The 20,149-nt window shown below is 44.4% G+C and overlaps 1 protein-coding gene across 1 annotated transcript; it reads left to right on the top strand.

The window, feature by feature from the left end:
* Positions 1-479: 479 nt before the first annotated feature.
* On the top strand, positions 480-19,242 carry AAR2 (AAR2 splicing factor). The gene is made up of 4 exons (XM_045528660.1): positions 480-524; positions 3,152-3,963; positions 7,990-8,219; positions 17,504-19,242. The coding sequence occupies exons 2-4, from the start codon at positions 3,216-3,218 to the stop codon at positions 17,669-17,671; spliced, it is 1,146 nt and encodes a 381-aa protein (XP_045384616.1). The 5' UTR covers positions 480-524; positions 3,152-3,215; the 3' UTR covers positions 17,672-19,242.
* Positions 19,243-20,149: the final 907 nt, after the last annotated feature.

Genomic DNA, 20,149 nt, shown 5'->3' with positions numbered 1-20,149 from the left:
TGAGATGTCAGACTGGGGCTGTAGGACAATGGGTGATCACGATGGGAGGGACTGAAGTGGTGACTCTGCTGCTGCTGCCACTAGCTCTCGGGGCTGGTGGCTGGGTTTCAGAGGCTCTCCCCTAGGGCTGAGCGTGACTGGAAGCTGCGACACTGTGATCAGGTAGAGATTGGTTGATTGGGACTATGACTGAGAACCTGACTGGTTACTGGGGAGCCATGACCTTGACCACGCTTCAGTGATCATGACTGCTTGAGACCAAAGGACTACGGCTGCTGGATGTGTTTCTGGATGGCGATATAAAATTCATAGCTTAATGAAAGTTGTTATGCACAATTCAGAAGCTAAAACAAGAAACTAAGGCTAGCAAAAGGCAACATTTGGCCAGGCGGAACCTTCAGGCACGGGCCGTTTTTCCCGCGACCGAGGCTTCCGTCGGGCGGCTTTCTTTGTTGCTCCTATCCGGCGCCAAAGCGGAAGAGCTTCCGGTGCGTTACCTCGGTACCCGAACGGAGGGCGAAACGGTGAGTTCGGCCTCTTGGCCTCTTTTTCCTCCTCTGATTTCCTTGTGTGTGTGGCCGGTGCCACATTCCTTTCGGCTCAGAATCGCGGAGTGCCTGAAACTAGGCCCCCCTCGCCGCGGCGGCAGCGTCCCGGTCTGTGGGCCGGTGGTGGGACGCTGGTGTCTCTGGAGGCCTTTCTCCCTGAGAGACCATCGCCAGAGGCACCGTCGCCGGCGCTTCCCTGGGCACACGGAGTAACTTCACTTTTTTCTTAACTTGAGAGCTTGGGAGCTGGAGACTCTGGCTGCACCCGACCTAGTTCTGCCCCATTCTCTGTGTGATTTCCAGTAAGGTCTTTCCCCTTTGTTTCTCATCTGCAAAATGAATACCATCTTTTTATTAAATAAATGTTTTCTAAGCGTCTAATATGTGCTACGAATACAAAAGGACTCAAATCTCGTGGAGATGACGACCCTCAATCAGACATGCAAAATTGCAACCTGATAATTTAAATGGAAAGGTAGAAGGCATCCTAAAAGTTGATCACAGGAGATTTGATCACAGGAGATTTGACCTGGCCCGGGGTAAGGAAGTTTTACTGAGGTGAATGTATTGTTTTTATTTTTATTTATTTATTTTTTTTAGAGACAGGGTCGCGCCCTGTCACCCAGGCTGGAGTGCAGCAGTGTGATCATAGCTCACTGCAGCCTCAAACTCCTGGGCACAAGTGATCCTCCTGCCTCAGCCTCCTGAGCAGTTAGGACTACAGGCATGCGCCACCACACCAGCTAATTTGGCTTTTATTTTTTTTGTAGAGTCAGGGTTTCACTATGTTGCTCAGGCTGGTTTCTAACTCCTGGGCTCAAGTGATCCTCCCACCTGGCCTCCCAAAGCATGGCGATTATAGTTGTGAGCCACCACACCCGGCCCTAACAAGTACATTTTGTGTTACAACCAGTCAAACATACGCACACACAAAGCTTCAGAAAACAGTAGTTAGCCATGCTGCTCATGATGTGTTCTGATATTTTAAAAAGTTTGTTCTTTTTGTTTTATTTATTTATTTTTAGAGACAGGATCTCTGCAGTGGTGCCGTCATAGCTCACTGTAGCCTCAAACTCCTGGGCTCAAGCAGTCCTCCCGCCTCAGCCTTCCAAGTAGCTGGGAGCCTGGCTAATTTTTTTATTTTTCATAGAGATGAGGTCTCACCATGTTGCTTAGGCTGGTTTCTAAATTCTTGTCTCAAACGATCATCCCATCTTGGCCTTAAAAAGCACTGGGATTACAGGTGTGAGCCACCTGGCCCTATTCTTTTCATTTTAAAAAAGTAATGCTGGTAGAGACCTGCTGAGTTGATTTCTTATCTCATTAATGGGCTGTGACTTGAAGTTTGGAAAAAAGTGTTGATTTAGAGTGGGGCATTTGTAGTGGTTTTGGGTAAAGATGAAAGATATGCTCTTAGTATTTTTGGAAAAGGGTTGGTCTTTCCGTGCTGTTTTATTGTGTATTTTTTTTTAGCTACAAACAGTAAACAGAATTAAATAGGCAGTTGGTTTTTCTGTTTGTGACATTTTGGGGTCCTATTTGTACATCTGGCTAGATTGGAAGTACTTAGTGGACAGTGACTGTCTTACTCTGTGGATGTTTCTTTTGGGGCCCAGCAAAGATCCTGGCACAATGCAGGCACTCGGTGAGTATTTGTTGAATTGATTGGGTAGATGTCTTAGGACTAGAAGGGTAGATAATGATTTGGTTTAAATTAGTTTATGTTCAAACCATTCTTAGAAATACCACAGAGGCAGTGTCTGCTTACAGAGATTTTATCAGTGTGTCCTTGTGGGTAGTTCAGAAGTGATAAAATAAGTGTTCTAAGCTCTTTTTCTTCTAACTACTGATCCTAGACCAGCTCTGGCACCTGAATCCATTCTGGATAAATGATGCAGAGCTGCCACTGATTGCAGACCGTTTGGGAAGTTATTGCACTCCCTGGAGTTTAGGTTTTTTAATGAGTAAAAGAACAAGGGGGATTTGTGGTTGAAAAGCTTTCCACTCCTCAAATCTTTTGTAAATTTTAGATACTTAGTTTCCACTTTCTACTTTCTATTTATTTCTGGGCCTTCCCTGAGGCTTACAGGAAACTGGGTATATACTTGATTTAATCATTCTACCCAAATCTTCTGGGACTCTCCAGTGATGTCTTTTAGACAGAATTGTAGTTTAAGATGTGACTTAGGCATAGTTATAGTTTAAAAGGAACCATCAGGCTTTTTCCACTGTCATCCTCTGTTTTGACAGAGAGATCTGAGAGAAAATCCTTGGAGTAGACAGTGGAAAGAACTCTGGCCTCCAGGTCAGGGTACCCGGATTCTAATTTGGATTCTTGTGTGACCTTGAGCATATTGCTTTTCTTTAACTGGTGTCTTTATAGCTGTGAAGTGAGTGTTCTTGCTCATTAATCCAAAACACAAGAATCCTTTTCTTTTTGATCCTCATTTTCATCATCTATAAAATGGATGCAGGGTTGTCATGAGGATTAAGAGAGAGAATTATGTTAGGAGTGTAATTCAGTATCTGGCACATAGAGAATGCTCAGCAAATAAAGTATCCTTCCCAAAGTTCTGATTAACTCTGATTTCTTTCTTTTTCAGCTGTTCTGGAAGATAAGGAAGAAGGGTTCTCCTTTTGGTCAGCACCACTGGCCCCGTGGCTGCCATGCAGATGGATCCTGAACTAGCCAAGTGCCTCTTCTTTGAAGGGGCCACTGTGGTCATCCTGAACATGCCCAAAGGAACGGAGTTTGGCATTGATTACAACTCCTGGGAGGTGGGGCCTAAGTTCCGGGGCGTGAAGATGATCCCTCCGGGCATCCACTTCCTCCACTACAGCTCTGTGGACAAGGCCAATCCCAGGGATGTGGGCCCTCGTATGGGCTTCTTCCTTAGCCTGCGGCAGCGGGGGCTGACAGTCCTGCACTGGAATGCAGTCCGGGAAGAGGTAGACCTGTCCCCAGTCCCAGAGTCTGAGGTGGAAGCCATGAGGGCCAATCTCCAGGAGCTGGACCAGTTCCTGGGACCTTACCCATATGCCACACTCAAGAAGTGGATCTCACTCACCAATTTCATCAGTGAGGCCACGATGGAGAGGCTGCAGCCCGAGAGCCGGCATATCTGTGCCTTCTCCGATGTGCTACCCGTGCTCTCCATGAAGCACACCAAGGACCGGGCAGGGCAGAATCTACCCCGCTGTGACACTGAGTGCAAAAGCTACCAAGAGGGCCTGGCTCGACTGCCTGAAATGAAGCCCAGAGCTGGGACAGAGATCCGCTTCTCAGAACTGCCCAAACAGATGTTCCCAGCAGGTGCCACACCAGCAGAGATAACCAGGCACAGCATGGACCTGAGCTATGCCCTCGAGACTGTGCTCAGCAAGCAGTTCCCCAGCAACCCTCAGGATGTGCTTGGTGAGAAGGAGCAAGGCTCTTTGGGAGTGGGCCAAGGGGAGGACATTAGTAGAGATGCTTTAGAATAGGGAGTACGTCTTGTGTTAATCTAGTCCAGTGGGTTCCAAATCTGGCTAGGAGGCAGACTCACCTGGAATACTCATTAAAGATACAGATATATCTTTACCCTTACTCCTGGAGATTTTGATTCAGGAGATCTGGAGGGGGACTCCAGCAATTTATGTCTGTCTATCTATCTAATAAACAAGAATCCTAGGTGAACCTGGTGCAGATAATCCTGCGTTTGGGAACCAGCGATATGGTCCAGTCTTATAGAGGGAAAGGATTTGGCTGACTGAGGGTTGAGCTGAGACCAGAGCCCCAGGCTCCTGGTTCCTAGGTCAGACCTGTGTTCGGAGTATCCTCTCCCCTGCTGCCTCAGTTTGTCCCTGACTCTCAAGGTGCTGGTCTCTCTACTGGCTTAGACCAGGACAGTGATTTTTTTTTTTTAAGTCATTACAGTTTCTATTGTTGCTTTGCTCCTTATTGCAAAAATAATATATATTCATCATAGAATAAAAACAAAAATTTCACTCCAAAGCCCACTACCTAGAAATAAATTTTTATATTTTGGTATATTTCCTTTTTTTATATATATTTTTATGTATTTCATTTTAGTCTTCTCTATTTCTATGTATTAATATTTCCTTTTCTTTTAAAAATTCAGTTATATGTTTTTATGTGTATATATGACTTTTTACAAAAATGAGATTAAAGTCTTAAGATATTATTTTGTAATCTGCTTTAATAAGCATTTTTTCCATGTCACTGAAATAGTCACTCCTTTTTAGTGACTGTTTAGTGTTCCCTATTATTGAACCAGTTCTCTTGATGGACCTTTAAGATGTTCATATTTTTCCTTATTATAAATACCATCTAATGAACCATCTAATGAATCCTTGTGTGAACTTATGCATACACTTAGGGTTAGAATTGTTGGATCAGAGTGTGCATGTTGCCAGGAGATTTTGCATTTCTGCCACCTGGTAGGAGGCAGTTGCCCATCACCTTTGACAGCAGTGAGCATGGTAATTTAGCAAAGTCCTCTTCCAATTGAATGGTTGAAAAATGGCATCCTGTTTCTATTTATATTTCTTAAATACTAGTGACAGCAAACATTTGTCTTATCTTTACAGCTATGTATTTTTTTTTCCAAATTGTTCAGGTCATTTGCATATTTTCCTATTGGAAGTTTGGCTAGCAATTTGATTATAGGACTTTTTATACCATTGGCTCTGCTGATGAAATAAGGGACATTTATTTTAATGGGTACATTTTAATGCATTACTTAATATTTTCATATAGTAAGTAACACTTGAAATTATGGCTTAAAAATGAATGGAAATCCTATTTTTCTACCTCTAAAAAATTTCAGTTCTTCAAAATATAGCTTGTGAAAAGGTCTGTTACAGGGATAACTTTGAATCTACATGACTGCTCTTTGAAATTATTTCTGATATCAATTTAATTTTAGACAAGGTCAGAAGTGCACAAATTTAAATAAGTGCTCCAGTAAATAAATGCCCCAAATGAAAGAATAGGCTAATATTTAGTTTCACAAACTAACCAGGTAAAGCCAGCTGAAGAAGCAAATCATAACCTCTATTAATCAAAGAAAATTTGACTATATTTTGAAAATATTGGTCAAATGTCCAAAATATCTAGACCCAGGTAGCTATTCATACAAATCAAACTTAGTTCCACAAGCTTAGAAACGGGGAACGTTTTTCCAGGTATCTGGAGGTGACAGAAATCAAAGATTGTGTATTTGAAGAGGTACGTGGTGTTGAGCACATCTGGTTTTTTTTGTTTGTTTGTTTGTTTGTTTGTTTGTTTGTTTGTTTTTGAGACAAAGTCTCACTCTGTTGCCCGAGCTAGAGTGCCGTGGCACCAGCCTTGCTCACAGCAACCTCAGACTCCTGGGCTCAGGCAATCCTCCTGCCTCAGCCTCCTGAGTAGCTGGGACTACAGGCATGCACCACCATGCCCGGCTAATTTTTCTGTATATATTTTTAGCTGTCCGCATAATTTCTCTCTATGTTTATTAGAGATAGGGTCTCACTCCTGCTCAGGCTGGTCTCGAACTCCTGAGCCCAAACGATCCGCCCGCCTCGGCCTGCCAGAGTGCCAGGACTACAGGCCTGAGCCACCGCGCCCGGCCTGTTTTTTTTTTTTTCTTTGAGACAAGCTCTCCCTCCCTCTGTCACCCAGCCTATGGTGCAGTGGCTCAATCATAGCTCACAGCAACCTCAAAATCCTGGGCTCAAGCGATCCTCCCAGCTCAGCCTCCCAAGTAGCTAGGACTACAGGCGTTAACCATCATGTCTGGCTAATTTTTCTTTGTTGTTTTTTTAAGACAGGGTCTCACTCTGTTGCCCGGGCTAGAGTGCAGTGGCATCATCATAACTCACTGCAACCTCAAACTTCTGGGCTCAAGCGATCCTCCTGCCTCAGCCTTCCAAGTAACTGGGGCTATAGCAGTTCGCCACCACGCTTGGCTAATTTTTCTATTTTTTTTGTAGTGATGGGGGCGATTCTCACTATGTTGCTCAGGCTGGTCTTGAACTCCTGGCCTCAAGTGGTCCTCCCGCCTTGGCCTCCCAAAGTGCTAGGATTATAGGTGAGAGCCACTGCGCCCAGCCCTGGCTAATTTTTTAAACATTTTTTTGTGGAGACAGAAGTCTTGCTTTGTTACCCAGGCTCATCTTGAACTCCTGGCCTCAAGCGATCCTCCTGCCTCAGTCTCCCAAAGTGCCGAGATCACACTGAGAGCCACCTTGTCCAAATGCATCTGTTCTTTTTATGGTGCACATGTATCTATACCTCATTAAATTTACAGCCACCCTTGAAGCCAGAGAGAATGTCTGTGATCAGCTGCAGTATAGCTGCGGTGACCAGAGACCCACTTGCTTGCCCAGGGACAGTGGCTTTTGGATCATCAGATCTTTTTGTTTAAGACAGGCATCTGGTGGAAATTCGAAATAGTAATACTTTTTGAGTGCTACTTTGTGCCAGGTATTATTCTAAATGCTTTACATGTACTATATCGATTCATTTAATCTTCACTACAACCCTCAAATAAGGAAATTGAGGCTTAAATAGATTAAGTAAATTGCCCAAGGTCACACAGCTGCTAAGTGGTAGAGCTAAGGTTTGCATCCAGGCAGTTTGGCTCCAGAGCCCATGCTCTTAGCCACCAGACTGCTCATAGAGATTAAATCACAGAGCCCTGTGATTAAACAATAAAAATAATCTGACTGGAAGGCTAACCCCGGAATAAGTAATCATGGGTTTTCCTGTTGTGGGAGTTTCTAGAACTGTTCCTTCCCAATAAAGAATTTGTTTTATCTTTCCATTGTTCATATCGTGACGCATTAGATGTGCAAGCTTGGGCAAGCCCTTGACCTCATCTATAAAATGGGGCAAATACCACCTTCCGTGATCACCTCGTGGAGTTGGGCTGAAGGTGTCCTGGTATCATGCAGCATTTCCCTGACTTTGGAGCAGACCGTCTACATCAGAATCACCTGGGATGCTTGTTAGAGCTACAAAAACTGAGGCCTCATCATCTTTTCTCAACTAGAATCACAGAGTGTGGCTTGGGCAGCTTTACTTTCAGCAAGCTCTCCTAGTGATTCTGATGGGCAGCCAGGTTTGGGATCCACTTGGCATAATATCCATGGGCACATTTTGTAAACTTTTAAAATGCCAGGCAAATACGAGGACTGTCTGTTCTCTTGCACTCTGATTTTACAGAAATACAAAGCCACAGTTTGGTCTCACATGGCTTGAATTTATAGCAGTTCAGCAAAGATTTATTGAGTACCTTGCTAGATGCAAAATCCCATACAAGGCCCTGCAGGAGTGACAAGGATAAAAGGTCACCCATTGCTGAGGTCCAGTGGAATTGACAGCCTTGTGAACAGTGAAGTGTTGTGTCAGCTGGTCCTCTCCCTCAGAATCATTTCTCCTCTGTGCGCCTTGCAGGTGAACTCCAGTTTGCCTTTGTGTGCTTCCTGCTGGGGAATGTGTACGAGGCATTTGAGCACTGGAAGCGGCTCCTGAACCTCCTGTGCCGGTCGGAAGCAGCCATGGTGAAGCACCATGGCCTCTACAGCAACCTCATCTCCCTCCTCTACCACCAGCTTGGTGAGATCCCTGCCGACTTCTTTGTAGACATTGTTTCCCAAGACAACTTCCTCACCAGCACCTTACAGGTGAGCAGTCTTTTGGCTAACACTCGCGTGGGTCAGAATTAAGGCAGGGGTACGTGTTTTGTTTCTCACTATTCTTCCATGACCCATAGATTTCTTAATTTCAGTTTCCTAATCTTGAGATGTTTCCTGGTTCTCTCTCTAACTCAGTTGTAAGCTCCTCTATGCCAGGACCCTCTGTCTGTACCACCCTCTCTCCACCTTGCCCCCAGAGTGCCCAGCACTGGGATACTTGCGATTTGAATCCCTTCCACCCCTTTGGTTTACTCAGCTCAAAACAGCTTCTCTTTCTCCCTATAGCTGTGAATTGCTGCAACCCCATAAAGCAGAGTTTTGAAGCTTGTTATTCCCAGTGAAACATCTGCAGCTCCTTAGATCTCATTTAAGCATTAAAGTAACTTTGATTTCCTGTTCAAACAAAATATGCCAGTTTCCACAGAGATTCTCTGACAGAAAAAGTGAAATTTGCTTTTAACTTGGCAATTAAATTTTCATTATGAGTGGTAATTAGGAAAGAATCTTCAAACAACTTACAATCTTCATCCTGTGCTATTTCCTCCCTTTGCAAACAGATTAGTTTTCTTTATGTGCTTGGGACAGCCTCTGTCATTCACATTGTGTAACTTTTTCAAGCATGGAAGAGCCAGAAGCTGCTGTCGGTTTCCACACTTTCTCTCCCATGAGCTGCTTTCTTTTCCCTGTGTGTGAGACCCCATGAGGCCTGCCCCATACGAGGTGGCTGTTCACTAACCTTCCTCTCCCACCCCGTAAGGGAAGGAACAAGCATTCATTAACTGCCTATTAGGTATCAAGCACCGTATGTATCATATTATGTGGGTTCCCTCATTTAATCTCTCTGGAACCCTGTAACGCAGAGGGGATCATCCCCATTTTACAAATAAGAAAGCTGAGACTCAGACTAAATCATGTACTTGAAGTCACACAGCTGGTAAGTGGAAGTCCAGATTTATACTCAGGCCTGAGTCTTGGTTAGTGCCTGTACTCCTGCCCCTGTGTAGTGAATACAGTATGGATTCCCAGAAAGGATTTTTTGATTGACATTAGTGGAGATACCCTCTGGGGCTTTTTTCTCAGAGGTACAGAACGCTTTTCTAAAACCAGTGACTGTTGGAAGAGTCTCTTTGAGCAGGCAGCTGACTTAAAATTGGCAGTTGGAGGACTTGTGCGGACATGGGGGTGATTCAGTCAAGCTGATTGCTTGAGCCTGGTGTATCCCACCTCACAAGAGCTATAAAACTCCCCTTTTATTGGTTCTTGATATAACAGAGAAATTAAATCCCCTTATCCATCCTCTGTGGGGAAAATCCATCCCTCAAAGGTGCTGGCTGTGGGTTTCAGGGCAGTGTGAGGAGACATCTACTTGCTAACATGCCTCTGGCAGTGGCTGCAGCCAAAGGGAATGATGTGCTACCCTTGGGAGACATAAACACACTGGGGCCATAGTGTCCCTGGCTGTCCTGACCATTGTTAGCACAACCAGCAGCTGAGCTCTGATTGCTCAGGCTTTGTTGCCAGCTATTATTTACAAAGCAGAAAGGGCCCAGCTGGATTGCTGGATGCCCAGGTGGGTTATGCAAAGCTGATGGTTGGAAAAATTCTGTCTTTGGACTTCTCACCAAGAAAATTTGATGCATTATTTGGAAAAATCCAGGGCATGCGCCTTTAAAAAAAAAAAGTATGTTTTTGAGCATCCTTTATATACATTCTGCTGAAAGTGCTAAGGAATACATACATGAGTTGGCCAGAGTTCCTGCCCTCAGGGATTTATTCATTGATTTAGCAGGTGTTTACTGAACACCTGCTGTATACAAGGCCCTGTTGTAGACCCAGGAATATAGCTGTAAGCAAAACAGACTCCCTGACTTAGAACTTACATTTTGGGAAAGTAAACAAATGAACTAACCAAATAACTCCAGGTAGTGGTGAGTGTTTTAGGAGGTGGTCCTGCCCCTTGTTCCATTTCCCTAGTGCAGGCCTTGTCTCCTAGAAGGCATCAGAGTTGATCAGCCTCCATGCTTACCCCTGTTAGCCAATCTGTCTGGTGGCAGCCAACACTGCCACCAGAGTTGCTGCTCCAAAATGCAGCTCAGATTCTATTTCGCTGTGGCTCCTCATTGCCTAGAAAATTAAAAGCCCAAACCTTGGTCATAAGGCCTATTCTGATCATATTTCTTATCCTATTCTCCAGCTTTCTCCTCCTTCTCTCTGTTTTCTCCCGCCAACTCCAGCAACAGTGGTCTCCTTGCAGGCTCCCAGGCAGGCCATGCTGTTTCTTCTTTTTTTTTTAAGTTGTAAAAAACACACAACATGAGATCTACCCTCTTAACAGATTTTAAGTGTTCAGTGCAGTATTAACTTTAAGCGCAGTGTTGCCCAGCGGATCTCTAGGACTTTTTTATCTCGCATAACTGAAACTTTCTATTCATGTTTCACACCTTCTTGGCTGAGCCTGATTTTCCCTCTGCCTGGTACGCACTTGTTCATCCTACGACGTGCCCTCGAGGTGTCCTCTGTGAAGCCATCCCTCATCTGTCTGTCTGTCTGTCTGTCTCTCTCTCTCTCTCTCTCTTTCTTTCCATACTCTTAGCCTACTTTGTATTAACACTTGTCACTATTATATCGCACAGGTTGTGTTTGCTGAAATTAGTTTATTGTCTGCCTGGCTCCCCCACTGTGTCATGAGCTCCTTTTGCACAAGGCCTATTTTTTTGTTCATTTGGTTATTTTCAACATGTTGTCAAGGCCTAATACTTACCTCATCTTGTGTTTTTAGATGGATAGAATGCATAATTCCTGTGGCAATGTAAATATCGTAGATCTGTGATGTCTGATCAAAGGGCATCAGGAACACCCAAGAGGGAGTGTTTAATTCTGACTGGTGTTGAGATTTGAGGGAATAGAGGATCAGGAATGGCTTTATGCAAAGAGGGGCATTTTGACCATGAGTTGAGGGATGACTGAGATTTCAAACGGCACAGTGTGGACATGGATATTATAAAACTTTTTTTTTTTTTTTTAATGGAGACTCACATTGATGCAGTCTTGGCAGTGAGAATCCAGTCCCCCACCAGAGGCACTTACTCGGTGTTTGTGACTGAATGAATCAGCCCTTAAAGCTTTGCTCAGCCAGCTGCCCCCTCTCGCCCCAGGTAGTCAAGTAAGTGGAACCGGCTTTCTTACTTAGGAGCTTAAATGCCTACTACCCACAGGGAGGGCTTGATGTTTGTGTGTGTGTAAGCACTTAAAGATAGCCACATTAGCATGGATAAAATCAGCCACATAATGGAATGGTCTCAGCCATTAATTTTTTTTGACTTTCCCATGTGAGGCCCTTTTGAATAGAAGCCACTGGTTTTTACAAATCCCTTGGATTTAGCTTGAATAAAAATTATTTGTTTTACAAAAATAGATACAGTTTTTTTCTTTTATTTAAAGCAACTTAAGTCACCATAATTCATTTAAAACCAGTGAAAGGATAATCTGAATTTAATAGTATGTTAGAAAGTGTATTATGTATAAAATAAGTATTTTTTTTTTTTTGCTGATTGCATAGTATTTAGGCATATAGTTACGTAGCCTGTTTTTTTAAATACTTTTAGTCACAATAGGCCATGTATGCTTTCCAGTTTCTCTTCTTGCCAGTGTTCTAAATGCCAGTGTCCATCTTTAACTCTTCAGGAAAAACACTCTGACAGTGATGTCTATGGTGTACTTTTATCATAACACCAGCAGTGATAAATGTACCCACCTACTCCTATACCTCTCATGCCATCATCTATTGCTTTTGCATGCTTAATGTGCATTATCTCATTTAGCTCTCACAACAATGCTAGAAGGTGGATATGTAATCTGATTGTACAGATAAGGAGACAGGCTCAGGGAGGTCACATAATTTTGCTGAAGATCAGCAGAGCTAGTAGCTGGCACTAAAGCTTGTGGTGGGCTCCTATATCTGATTAGAGTTCTAGATGAAACATCCCAAATTTTTTAAACTGACCTGAGGAGACATGATTCCTACTGCTTTTTACCTTCCTGGTCATCCTTGTGAAGCAATGGTCTTGCTTTGAACACCACTTGCTTCTGTTGTAAGTGGAAATAAGATGTTCTGCCAATGGCTAGTTTCATTCTAAGTTGAATAATTATTTGGGAATTGAAAAAATTAAGAAATGTCATCTTTTTGGTCTAGCCAAAAAATAAGATAAGATAGTAACTGAGCTACCTGCCTTGATATTTTGAATTTCTCAAAGTAACCTGACTGAACTCAATTTGTTTAAGTTGGGTTTTTAAAAAAAGCTTTTAGGTTTATAACTAATTTAAAATTTTAAAATACACAGACTTAATGATCAAAGTGTTAATACTTTATCTTTGAAGAAAAACACCCAGTGGATGTGCTTTTTGTTCTAGATAAATGCATTTGTTTGCAAAATGTTATCATCCTATTTCAAAAGTATTTTTAAAATATTTAGGATTAATCTGCTAAGATTAAGATGATTTATTTCTCAGTGATGTTAAAAAGTGTTTCCTTGATTTCACTTTAGTGAATAAAATAACCAAATCATCATTGAGTTTTCTGAAGAAGGCATAATCTGAAAATAAAAGAATCAGAATAAATTATTGCTTAGAAACTAAGTACTATTTAAACATCTCCTTTTCTGAATTGTAAGGAGTTTTTTTAAATATCAGGTTTGTTTCCTGCAGATCATTTGTGGCAGAGAAAAAAGTTTGTGAACCTAGTGTCAAAAATAGGTGAGTGGATGCCAGGGCCTAGAGGTGAGGGGAAGGTTTGACTTCTACGGGGCAGCCCCAGGGAGTTTTTTGGAGTGATGAGTGATGGAACTGTTCAGTGTCCTGAGTGTGGTGATGGTTACACAAATCTATGTGGACCTTCAAACTCAGAACTGCATATAGAAAACACTGTAAACACATATGGTGGTTACATGGGGGGTGTGTGTGTGTGTGTGTGTGTGTATATTTTTCAAATGAATCAGACATTTAAGATGAGTGAATTTAATTGTGTATAACTTATACCTCAATGAAGTTGATTTGTTAAAAAAAAAAAAAAAAAAAGTCAACCTGAACTGTGCTCTGGAGCCTGGAGGCTGCAGAGGGGACAGTTCCAGAAGCACTTTGGCTCCTCACAGGGCAATGCTGAAAAATAAACATCAAGGATGTATTAAGGCTCTGTCAGGACAGAGAAGATCTTGGTAGGGAAGAAGGATTAAACTGAGATGTTCATGCTTAGACTGGATCCTGCTCAGCAGTTGTCACTACATGATGTGCCACCCTAGTGTCCTCCCCCATACAATGGCAATAATAACTTCCTGCCCTCCTACCTCAGGGTTTGTGGTAAAGAATAAATTGATGAGTTCTTTAAAAAGGATGAAGCACTTTTCACATTATTAAAAAAGCCTTATTTTTTAGACTGAAGGCTTCTTTTGTACCTGCCACTAGTTGATTTTACTCCCAGACAGTGCTTGAGAGGTGGGTGGGGAGGATGGGTGACGAGCGTGAGCCCAGCTTGTTCCAGCCTTGCATTGCTGGCCATTGCCAAGTGCACGGTGATCCCTATGTCTTATTCTTGTTGTTCAGTGAGCGCCCTGTGGGCCCTAACTCTGTGCCAGGCCCTGGGCGATATGCTGTGTGGGACACGTTGGTAATTAGAACTCATTCCCTACATTTGGAGGGCGCAGATCACTGTGATGCAAGCACAGCGTGAGAAATGCCATAAGGGAGGCTCAGACACAGTGCTCAGGGAACAGAGGTTGGAACAGTTCATTTCAGCTTGTCTTGTCACAGGAGGTGGCTTGTGAGCTGGCGGTGTTCAGGGGCCTGGTAAATAAGCCACTTCCTTCCTAGGATGAGTCTCTTATTCTCTTCAGCGCTATCACATAATTATTGAGCAATTAATTTGGTGCCTGGCACTATACGAAAGTGAGTCAAAAATTTAACCTGTGATCGTCTCCGTTCTTCTGTTTATTAAATGTCTAATGGGTCCTTTACATGCATCAGACTCTGTGCCAAGAGTGTGGAATCCAGGAATGGAGGAGTCGTTGCTCTGGAGTTGCTCTTTGTCCCTTGGGTGAGAATCCACAGTAAATGGCCTGTTATCTTACTGAGATTGAGGCCATGATCAAGGTAACCCTGGGTGCTGGGGGAGCACACCTGTCCCATCCTTGGTCTGGGAAGACATCCTGGAGGAGGTAATGTCTGAGCTGAGCTTGAGTCATCAGTAAAAATTTACTAGGTGAAGGAGGAGAAGGCAGGAGGTGGAAGGGTGTTAAAAGCACAGGGAAAAGTATGTGTGCGTGTGTAGAGGCACACAGGAGGCAGGAGAGCATGTTTGGGCAGCTGCTCCATGTGGCTGGAGAGGAGGAGCTGTGGAGAGAATAGCACAGTTTACTGTGTAAGGAAGGGGAGCAGGAAGGGGCTTTTGCTAATTCAGCCCAGCAGGGGACGGACCCATGAGTGCACAGGGTGTCCAGAGCTGATGATGTGTGAAAGAAGGCTTCTCTGCTGCCCATGCAAGGCCCCTCCCCCAGAGTTCGCTGTGCTGCAGGGCAGGCTCCACTGGCTGTCTCCAGACAGGCTGCCCACTGGCTTCCCCACTGCCCTCTTGCCACCAGGATCACACAAGCCCCTCTAATTAGTTATCGATCTGGCGTTTTGCTGTGTCTGTGCTTCCCACTCCTGTATTTAGTCAATTCCCAAGTTAATGAAGCCAAATTCTATACCCGCCCCCGCCCCCATCACTTCTGCCTCTGCTGCCAGTCCAGCAGAATGGTCCTAAACAGAGATCACTGAAAATGACCCGCACTCCTGCTAACAGGAATATGGTAGAGAGGAGCGAGTGGGAGGAGTATTGTCCCTGGAATCGGCTGCAGAAGATGCCTGTTGCCTTTGTCGGGTCAGGTGTCCTGGAGTCCAGAATCCTCCCAATGTGGCCTGAGGGCCAGCTATGGCCTCAGGATAATGTCAGTCAAAGAGCTTCTTCCAGAGTCGTGCGTCTGTGTCTCCGGGATGGTCCTGCAGGGTGGCAGATGGGCGTCTGAGAAAAAAACAAGTCTTTCTGGATAATTTTGATCTAGTCATTTAAGTCCTCTCAGATTCCATTTTCCTTAAAATAGGAACTGTATCTTCTCAGGGTGTTGTAAGGATCCAATTGGATACTCTGTGAAACTTCTTTGAAACAGTAAAATATTCTTGACCAGCATGGGCAAAATAAATCCTATCTCCACCAAAAAAAAAACTTAGCCAGGTGTGGTAGCTCATGCCTGTAGTCCCAGCTACTCAGGAGGCTGAGGCGGGAGGATCACTTGAGCCAAGAAGTTCGAGGCTGGCTCAGTGAACTGTGATCGCCCACTGCGCTCCCCAGCCTGGGTGACTGAGTGAGACCCTGTCTCTTTTAAAAAAAAAGGTGGGCAGGATAAAACAGTGTGAGAAGGAATGGCTTTTGGATGTGGAGAAAATTGCCGTACTGCCCTCCTGCCTCTGTTTGTATCAGATGAAACAATTCATGAGAACATCAAAATAAGGGATTAATATCCAGAATATATAAAGAACTCCTAAAACTCAACAACAAAAAACCTAATTAAAAATGGACTAAGGCCTTGAATAAGTATTTCACCAAAAAAGATATACAGATGACCAGTAAGCACATGAAAGGATGTCCAAGATCACTAATCATTGGAGAAATGCAAATCGAAACTACAGTGAGATACCACCTGCCACAAATTAGAACGGCTATCATTTAAAACACAACACACACACAGACAGAAAATAACAGATGTTGGCCAAGATATGGAGAAATTGGAACCTTTATGCATTGCTGGTGGGAATATAAAATGCTACAACCTCTGTGGAACAGTGTGGTAGTTCATCTCAATTTAAACAGAGTTACCGTATGATCCACCAATTCCACTTCTGGGTCTATACCCAAAAGTAATGAAGGCAGAGACCCTAAGAGATACGTATACACCTATGTTCATAGCAGCATTATTCACACTAGCCAAAAGGCAGAGACAACTCAGATGGCCAGTGACAGATAAATGGACAAACAAAATGTGGTATAAACATACAACAGAATATTATTCAGCCTTAAAAAGGAAGGAAATTCTGGCTCATGCTAAATATGGATGAAGCTTGAAGACATTATGCTAAGGGAAATAAGCCGGTCACAAAAGGACAAATACTAAATGATTCTTCTTATAAGAGGTACTGAAATTCATAGAGACAGTAGAATGTTGGTTGCCATGGGCTGGTGGGAGAAGAGAATGGGAAGTTACTGTGTAACAGGAGCAGAGTGTTGGCTGGGAAAGACGAAGCAGTTCTGGAGATAGATGGTGGTGATGTTTGTATAACAATGTGAATGTACTTAATGCTACTCAACTATACACTTAAAAATGTTTAAAATGATAAATATTATGTATATTTTACGACTATTTTAAAAATGAAAATGTAAGAAAATGGTTGAAATGGTAGGTTTTATGTTATGTACAGATGCTTCTCAACTTAGGGCGTTACATCTCGATAAACTGTTACACCCTAATACATTTAATACACCTAACCTACCGAACATTGTAGCTTAGCCTAGCTCACCTTAAACATGCTCAGAATCAGAACACTTACTCTAGCCTACAGTTGGGCAGAATCATCTAACACAAAGCCTACTTTATAGTAAAGTGCTGAATATCTCATGTAATTTATTGAATAGTGTACTGAAAGTGAAAAACAGAATGGTTGTATGGGTACTGCAAGTACAGTTTCTACTGAATGCATATCGCTTCGTGCCATTGTAAGTCAGAGATTGTATATTTTACCACAATTAAAAAAAAAATCAAAGACAGCTTTTAAGGGGATAGAAGCCTCAAACTGGCAGCCTGTGGCCCATTTAGAAGCGTAGAGCAGCAATTCAGTCTTGTTGGCTTAGGGCCTGGGACGTTACAGGGCCCAGGGGCTTATAGCCCTCCAAGCCTTTCTCAGTACCAGCTGGTGGCTACTACCTCTTCCTCTGACTTAGTGCCCAGGTGCCTTCCTCTCAGCGGGTCATCTCTGCCCAGGGTAGTAATTTTCCATCCTGGTCCTGCCCCAGTATCTCAGCTGGGTTTGGACCTTCTTTCTTGGTTTGGGGGGAACGCAGCAGGTGTCCTGGGCCTGTGCCAGCACAGCTGATCCACTCGCCCCAGAGAACTGAACACCACGAGGAAATTTCCATCACTCTCTCGGCCCCTCTGTGTTCTCAGGAGTGACTGACCCTCTGTTCTCTGTAGGTTTTCTTTTCCTCAGCCTGCAGCGTTGCCGTGGATGCCACCCTGAGGAAGAAAGCTGAAAAGTTTCAAGCTCACCTAACCAAGAAGTTCCGGTGGGACTTCGCTGCGGAGCCCGAGGACTGCGCCCCGGTGGTCGTGGAGCTCCCGGAGGGCATCGAGACTGGCTAACTCTGGGAATGCCCGCAGCCATGAGAGGCCCGTCCCGCCTGCTGCAGTCCTGGCCTCTCCATTTACTCCTTCCTATCCTGGGACCTGCCAGGGCAGCAGTCTCACCAGGTTCTGCAAAAATGGAGCTGGCCTTCCCTCCACCAATAAATAAGTTCCTTCATTGCCATCCTGAAGGCACATTTGTGGGTTCCCCATCCACCTGGCCTTGGTGCTAACCTGACTGAATTTCAGATGGGCTGTGACAGAAGGAACAGCAACCTACTTCCTTCTGAGTGAGAAGAAATTGAATCAAAAGTCCAAGAGAACTGATTGCTTATTCCATAGGATGGCTAGAAAACAAGAAACCCTGGACTGCCCAGGGGGTCTGAGATGTTAGTTGGTGACTTGTTTGAAGTTAAATGGAGGGTAATAAGGAAATTAGCCAGAATTTCTGCCTGCCCCTGTTAGTGGGGGTTCATCACAGAAGACTTGGGCCTGTGTCCTCTCCAGGGCCCCACTTTGGGAAGAGGGTGACAAGGCAGACAGTTGGATTGAGTCTGGCATGTGGTCAGCTTTAGCTGTTGCCATCTATATTCCATTCTGTCCGGAGACCCCAGTGGGTAATCTCCCAAGATTGGTGTGACCCCTGGCCTCAGGGGCCTTGCTGGTGCTGTCACCACCTATTTCATTCTGAGGCCTCAGGCCCAGAAGTGGAACCTGGCAACCCTCCCGTATGTACCCATCCTCACCAGAGGGCACCATGACTGTTTCCGATAACCTGGAGAGTCAACAACAAAAGACAGTCTTGCCCTAAGCAGGCTTCTTAGGCCCTGTTGGAGTTTTGTGCCTTTTCTTTCAAGCTCTGGAGATGACCTGTTCAGTCTAAATCTTCCCAGCCTGCAGTGAAGCTGTCAGTCATCAGAGTAATGGCGCTTCTGGTTTCCTGGGAGTCCTGAGGCCATGCCCATCATGCTCTGTGGGCAGAGTTCTGTCTCTAGGCAGGCACACAGGCAGGCCCTGCTGCCCTGACCTCAAACTGTTGCACTATGATCAGAGCCCCTGTGCTATCCTTTTTCAAGGCTGGGGCTCGCACCAGGTTTTTGAATGAGAATCCCTGCTGGTTAAGACTTGGTTCCACTTATTTCCTTGGAGATGTTTTTCTAAGAGCATAATGTATTAATACATTAAAGTCTTTGAGTTGAGGCTAAATCCCCTTGTGTGAGTCTCTTGCAGTTAATCTGCCAAGCCACTGTCTATAGACCCACCTGTCCCTACGGAGCGCCCAGTAGATCCTGCCCAACCTCTGCAGTCTCCAGAGGAGGCAAGCAGCCAGTGTTGCCTCCTGTTCCTGGTGAGGCCTCTGGGACGGGCACACCTGAAAGATGGAAGGAGGGCCTGTATCTTACCAATAACCTGAAATCTCACCTTGTGTAAATTTGCTCCTCTTTTCCTTCCAAAGCCCACTCATCAAAACTACCTGGGAAGCTTGTTAAAAGTGCAGATTCCAACGGAACGAAGTCCTGATACATGCTACAACATGGATGAGCCTTGCAAACATTGTACTAAGTAAAAGAAACCAGACACAAAGACCACCTATTGTACGATTCTATTCATATGACATGTCCACTACAGGCAAATCCACAGAGTGGGAAAGTAGATCAGTGGTTGCCAGAGGACGAGAGTATGGGATGGGGAGTGACTGCTAATGGGTCCAGGGTTTCTCTTTGGGGTGACAAAAATGTTCTGGAATTAGATGGTTGTGATGGTTGTACAACCTTATGAATATATTAATACTAAAAACCACTGAAATTATATACTCAAAAGTGGTGAGTTTCATGGTATGTAAATTATATCCTGATAATAATTTCTAAAAATTCAGATTCCTAGGTCCCACCCTGCAGGGATTCTGAGACAGCGTCAATCCAGGTGGGGCCTGGGATCTGAGGCCCACTCAGTTTTGAGTAACATTACCCGGAAGTAACAGTATTTTAATTAGTACCTTGTGCTCCATTGGTATAGGATTTGTCTGCCCTGGCATTGTCAGGGCAGCACCTGGAAGTTGGATTGTGTAACCTTGTTCACTAAGCTTGTCAGTATCCTTGCCTAGACACATGCACACCCCAGACACGCACACATTACTAAGTGCTCTGTTCTGTTATTTCACCTAATCCTCACAGCAATACATGCTGAGTACTATAATTATCCCCATTTTACTACTAGTAAAATGGGGCCAGAGAGTTTAAATTATTTTGCCAGGGTCACACAGCTAGTGAGTGTTGAGGACGAGGGTCTAGCCCATGCCCGTTGGTATCCAGCGCCCGCTCTCTGTGCTGTGTGCGTGGCTCGGGTTTGCTCCTGTGCTGCCCTTGTGTGTCCAGGGCAGCCTTCCCCTCCACCCTGCTCCCCAGGCCGAGGTCGGGCCTGCTGACAGCCAGCTATGTGCCCTTGAGCTAGCCACTTACGTTCTCTGAGCCTCAGCTCCTTGCTGCAAGAAAGCTG

This window comes from Lemur catta, chromosome 17 (genome assembly GCF_020740605.2).
Source record: "Lemur catta isolate mLemCat1 chromosome 17, mLemCat1.pri, whole genome shotgun sequence".
In the NCBI taxonomy this organism is placed as follows: domain Eukaryota; kingdom Metazoa; phylum Chordata; class Mammalia; order Primates; family Lemuridae; genus Lemur; species Lemur catta.
Note: the sequence above shows the minus strand (reverse complement) of the source record. Positions and strands in the feature narration are given on the sequence as shown.

Excerpts from the sequence above, each read along its gene's own strand:
- AAR2 (XM_045528660.1), top strand. The coding sequence starts at position 3,216 with ATGCAGATGGATCCTGAACTAGCCAAGTGCCTCTTCTTTGAAGGGGCC. Across the intron at positions 3,964-7,989 it reads CAACCCTCAGGATGTGCTTG|GTGAACTCCAGTTTGCCTTT; the intron begins GTGAGAAGGAGC and ends TGCGCCTTGCAG. Across the intron at positions 8,220-17,503 it reads TCCTCACCAGCACCTTACAG|GTTTTCTTTTCCTCAGCCTG; the intron begins GTGAGCAGTCTT and ends TGTTCTCTGTAG.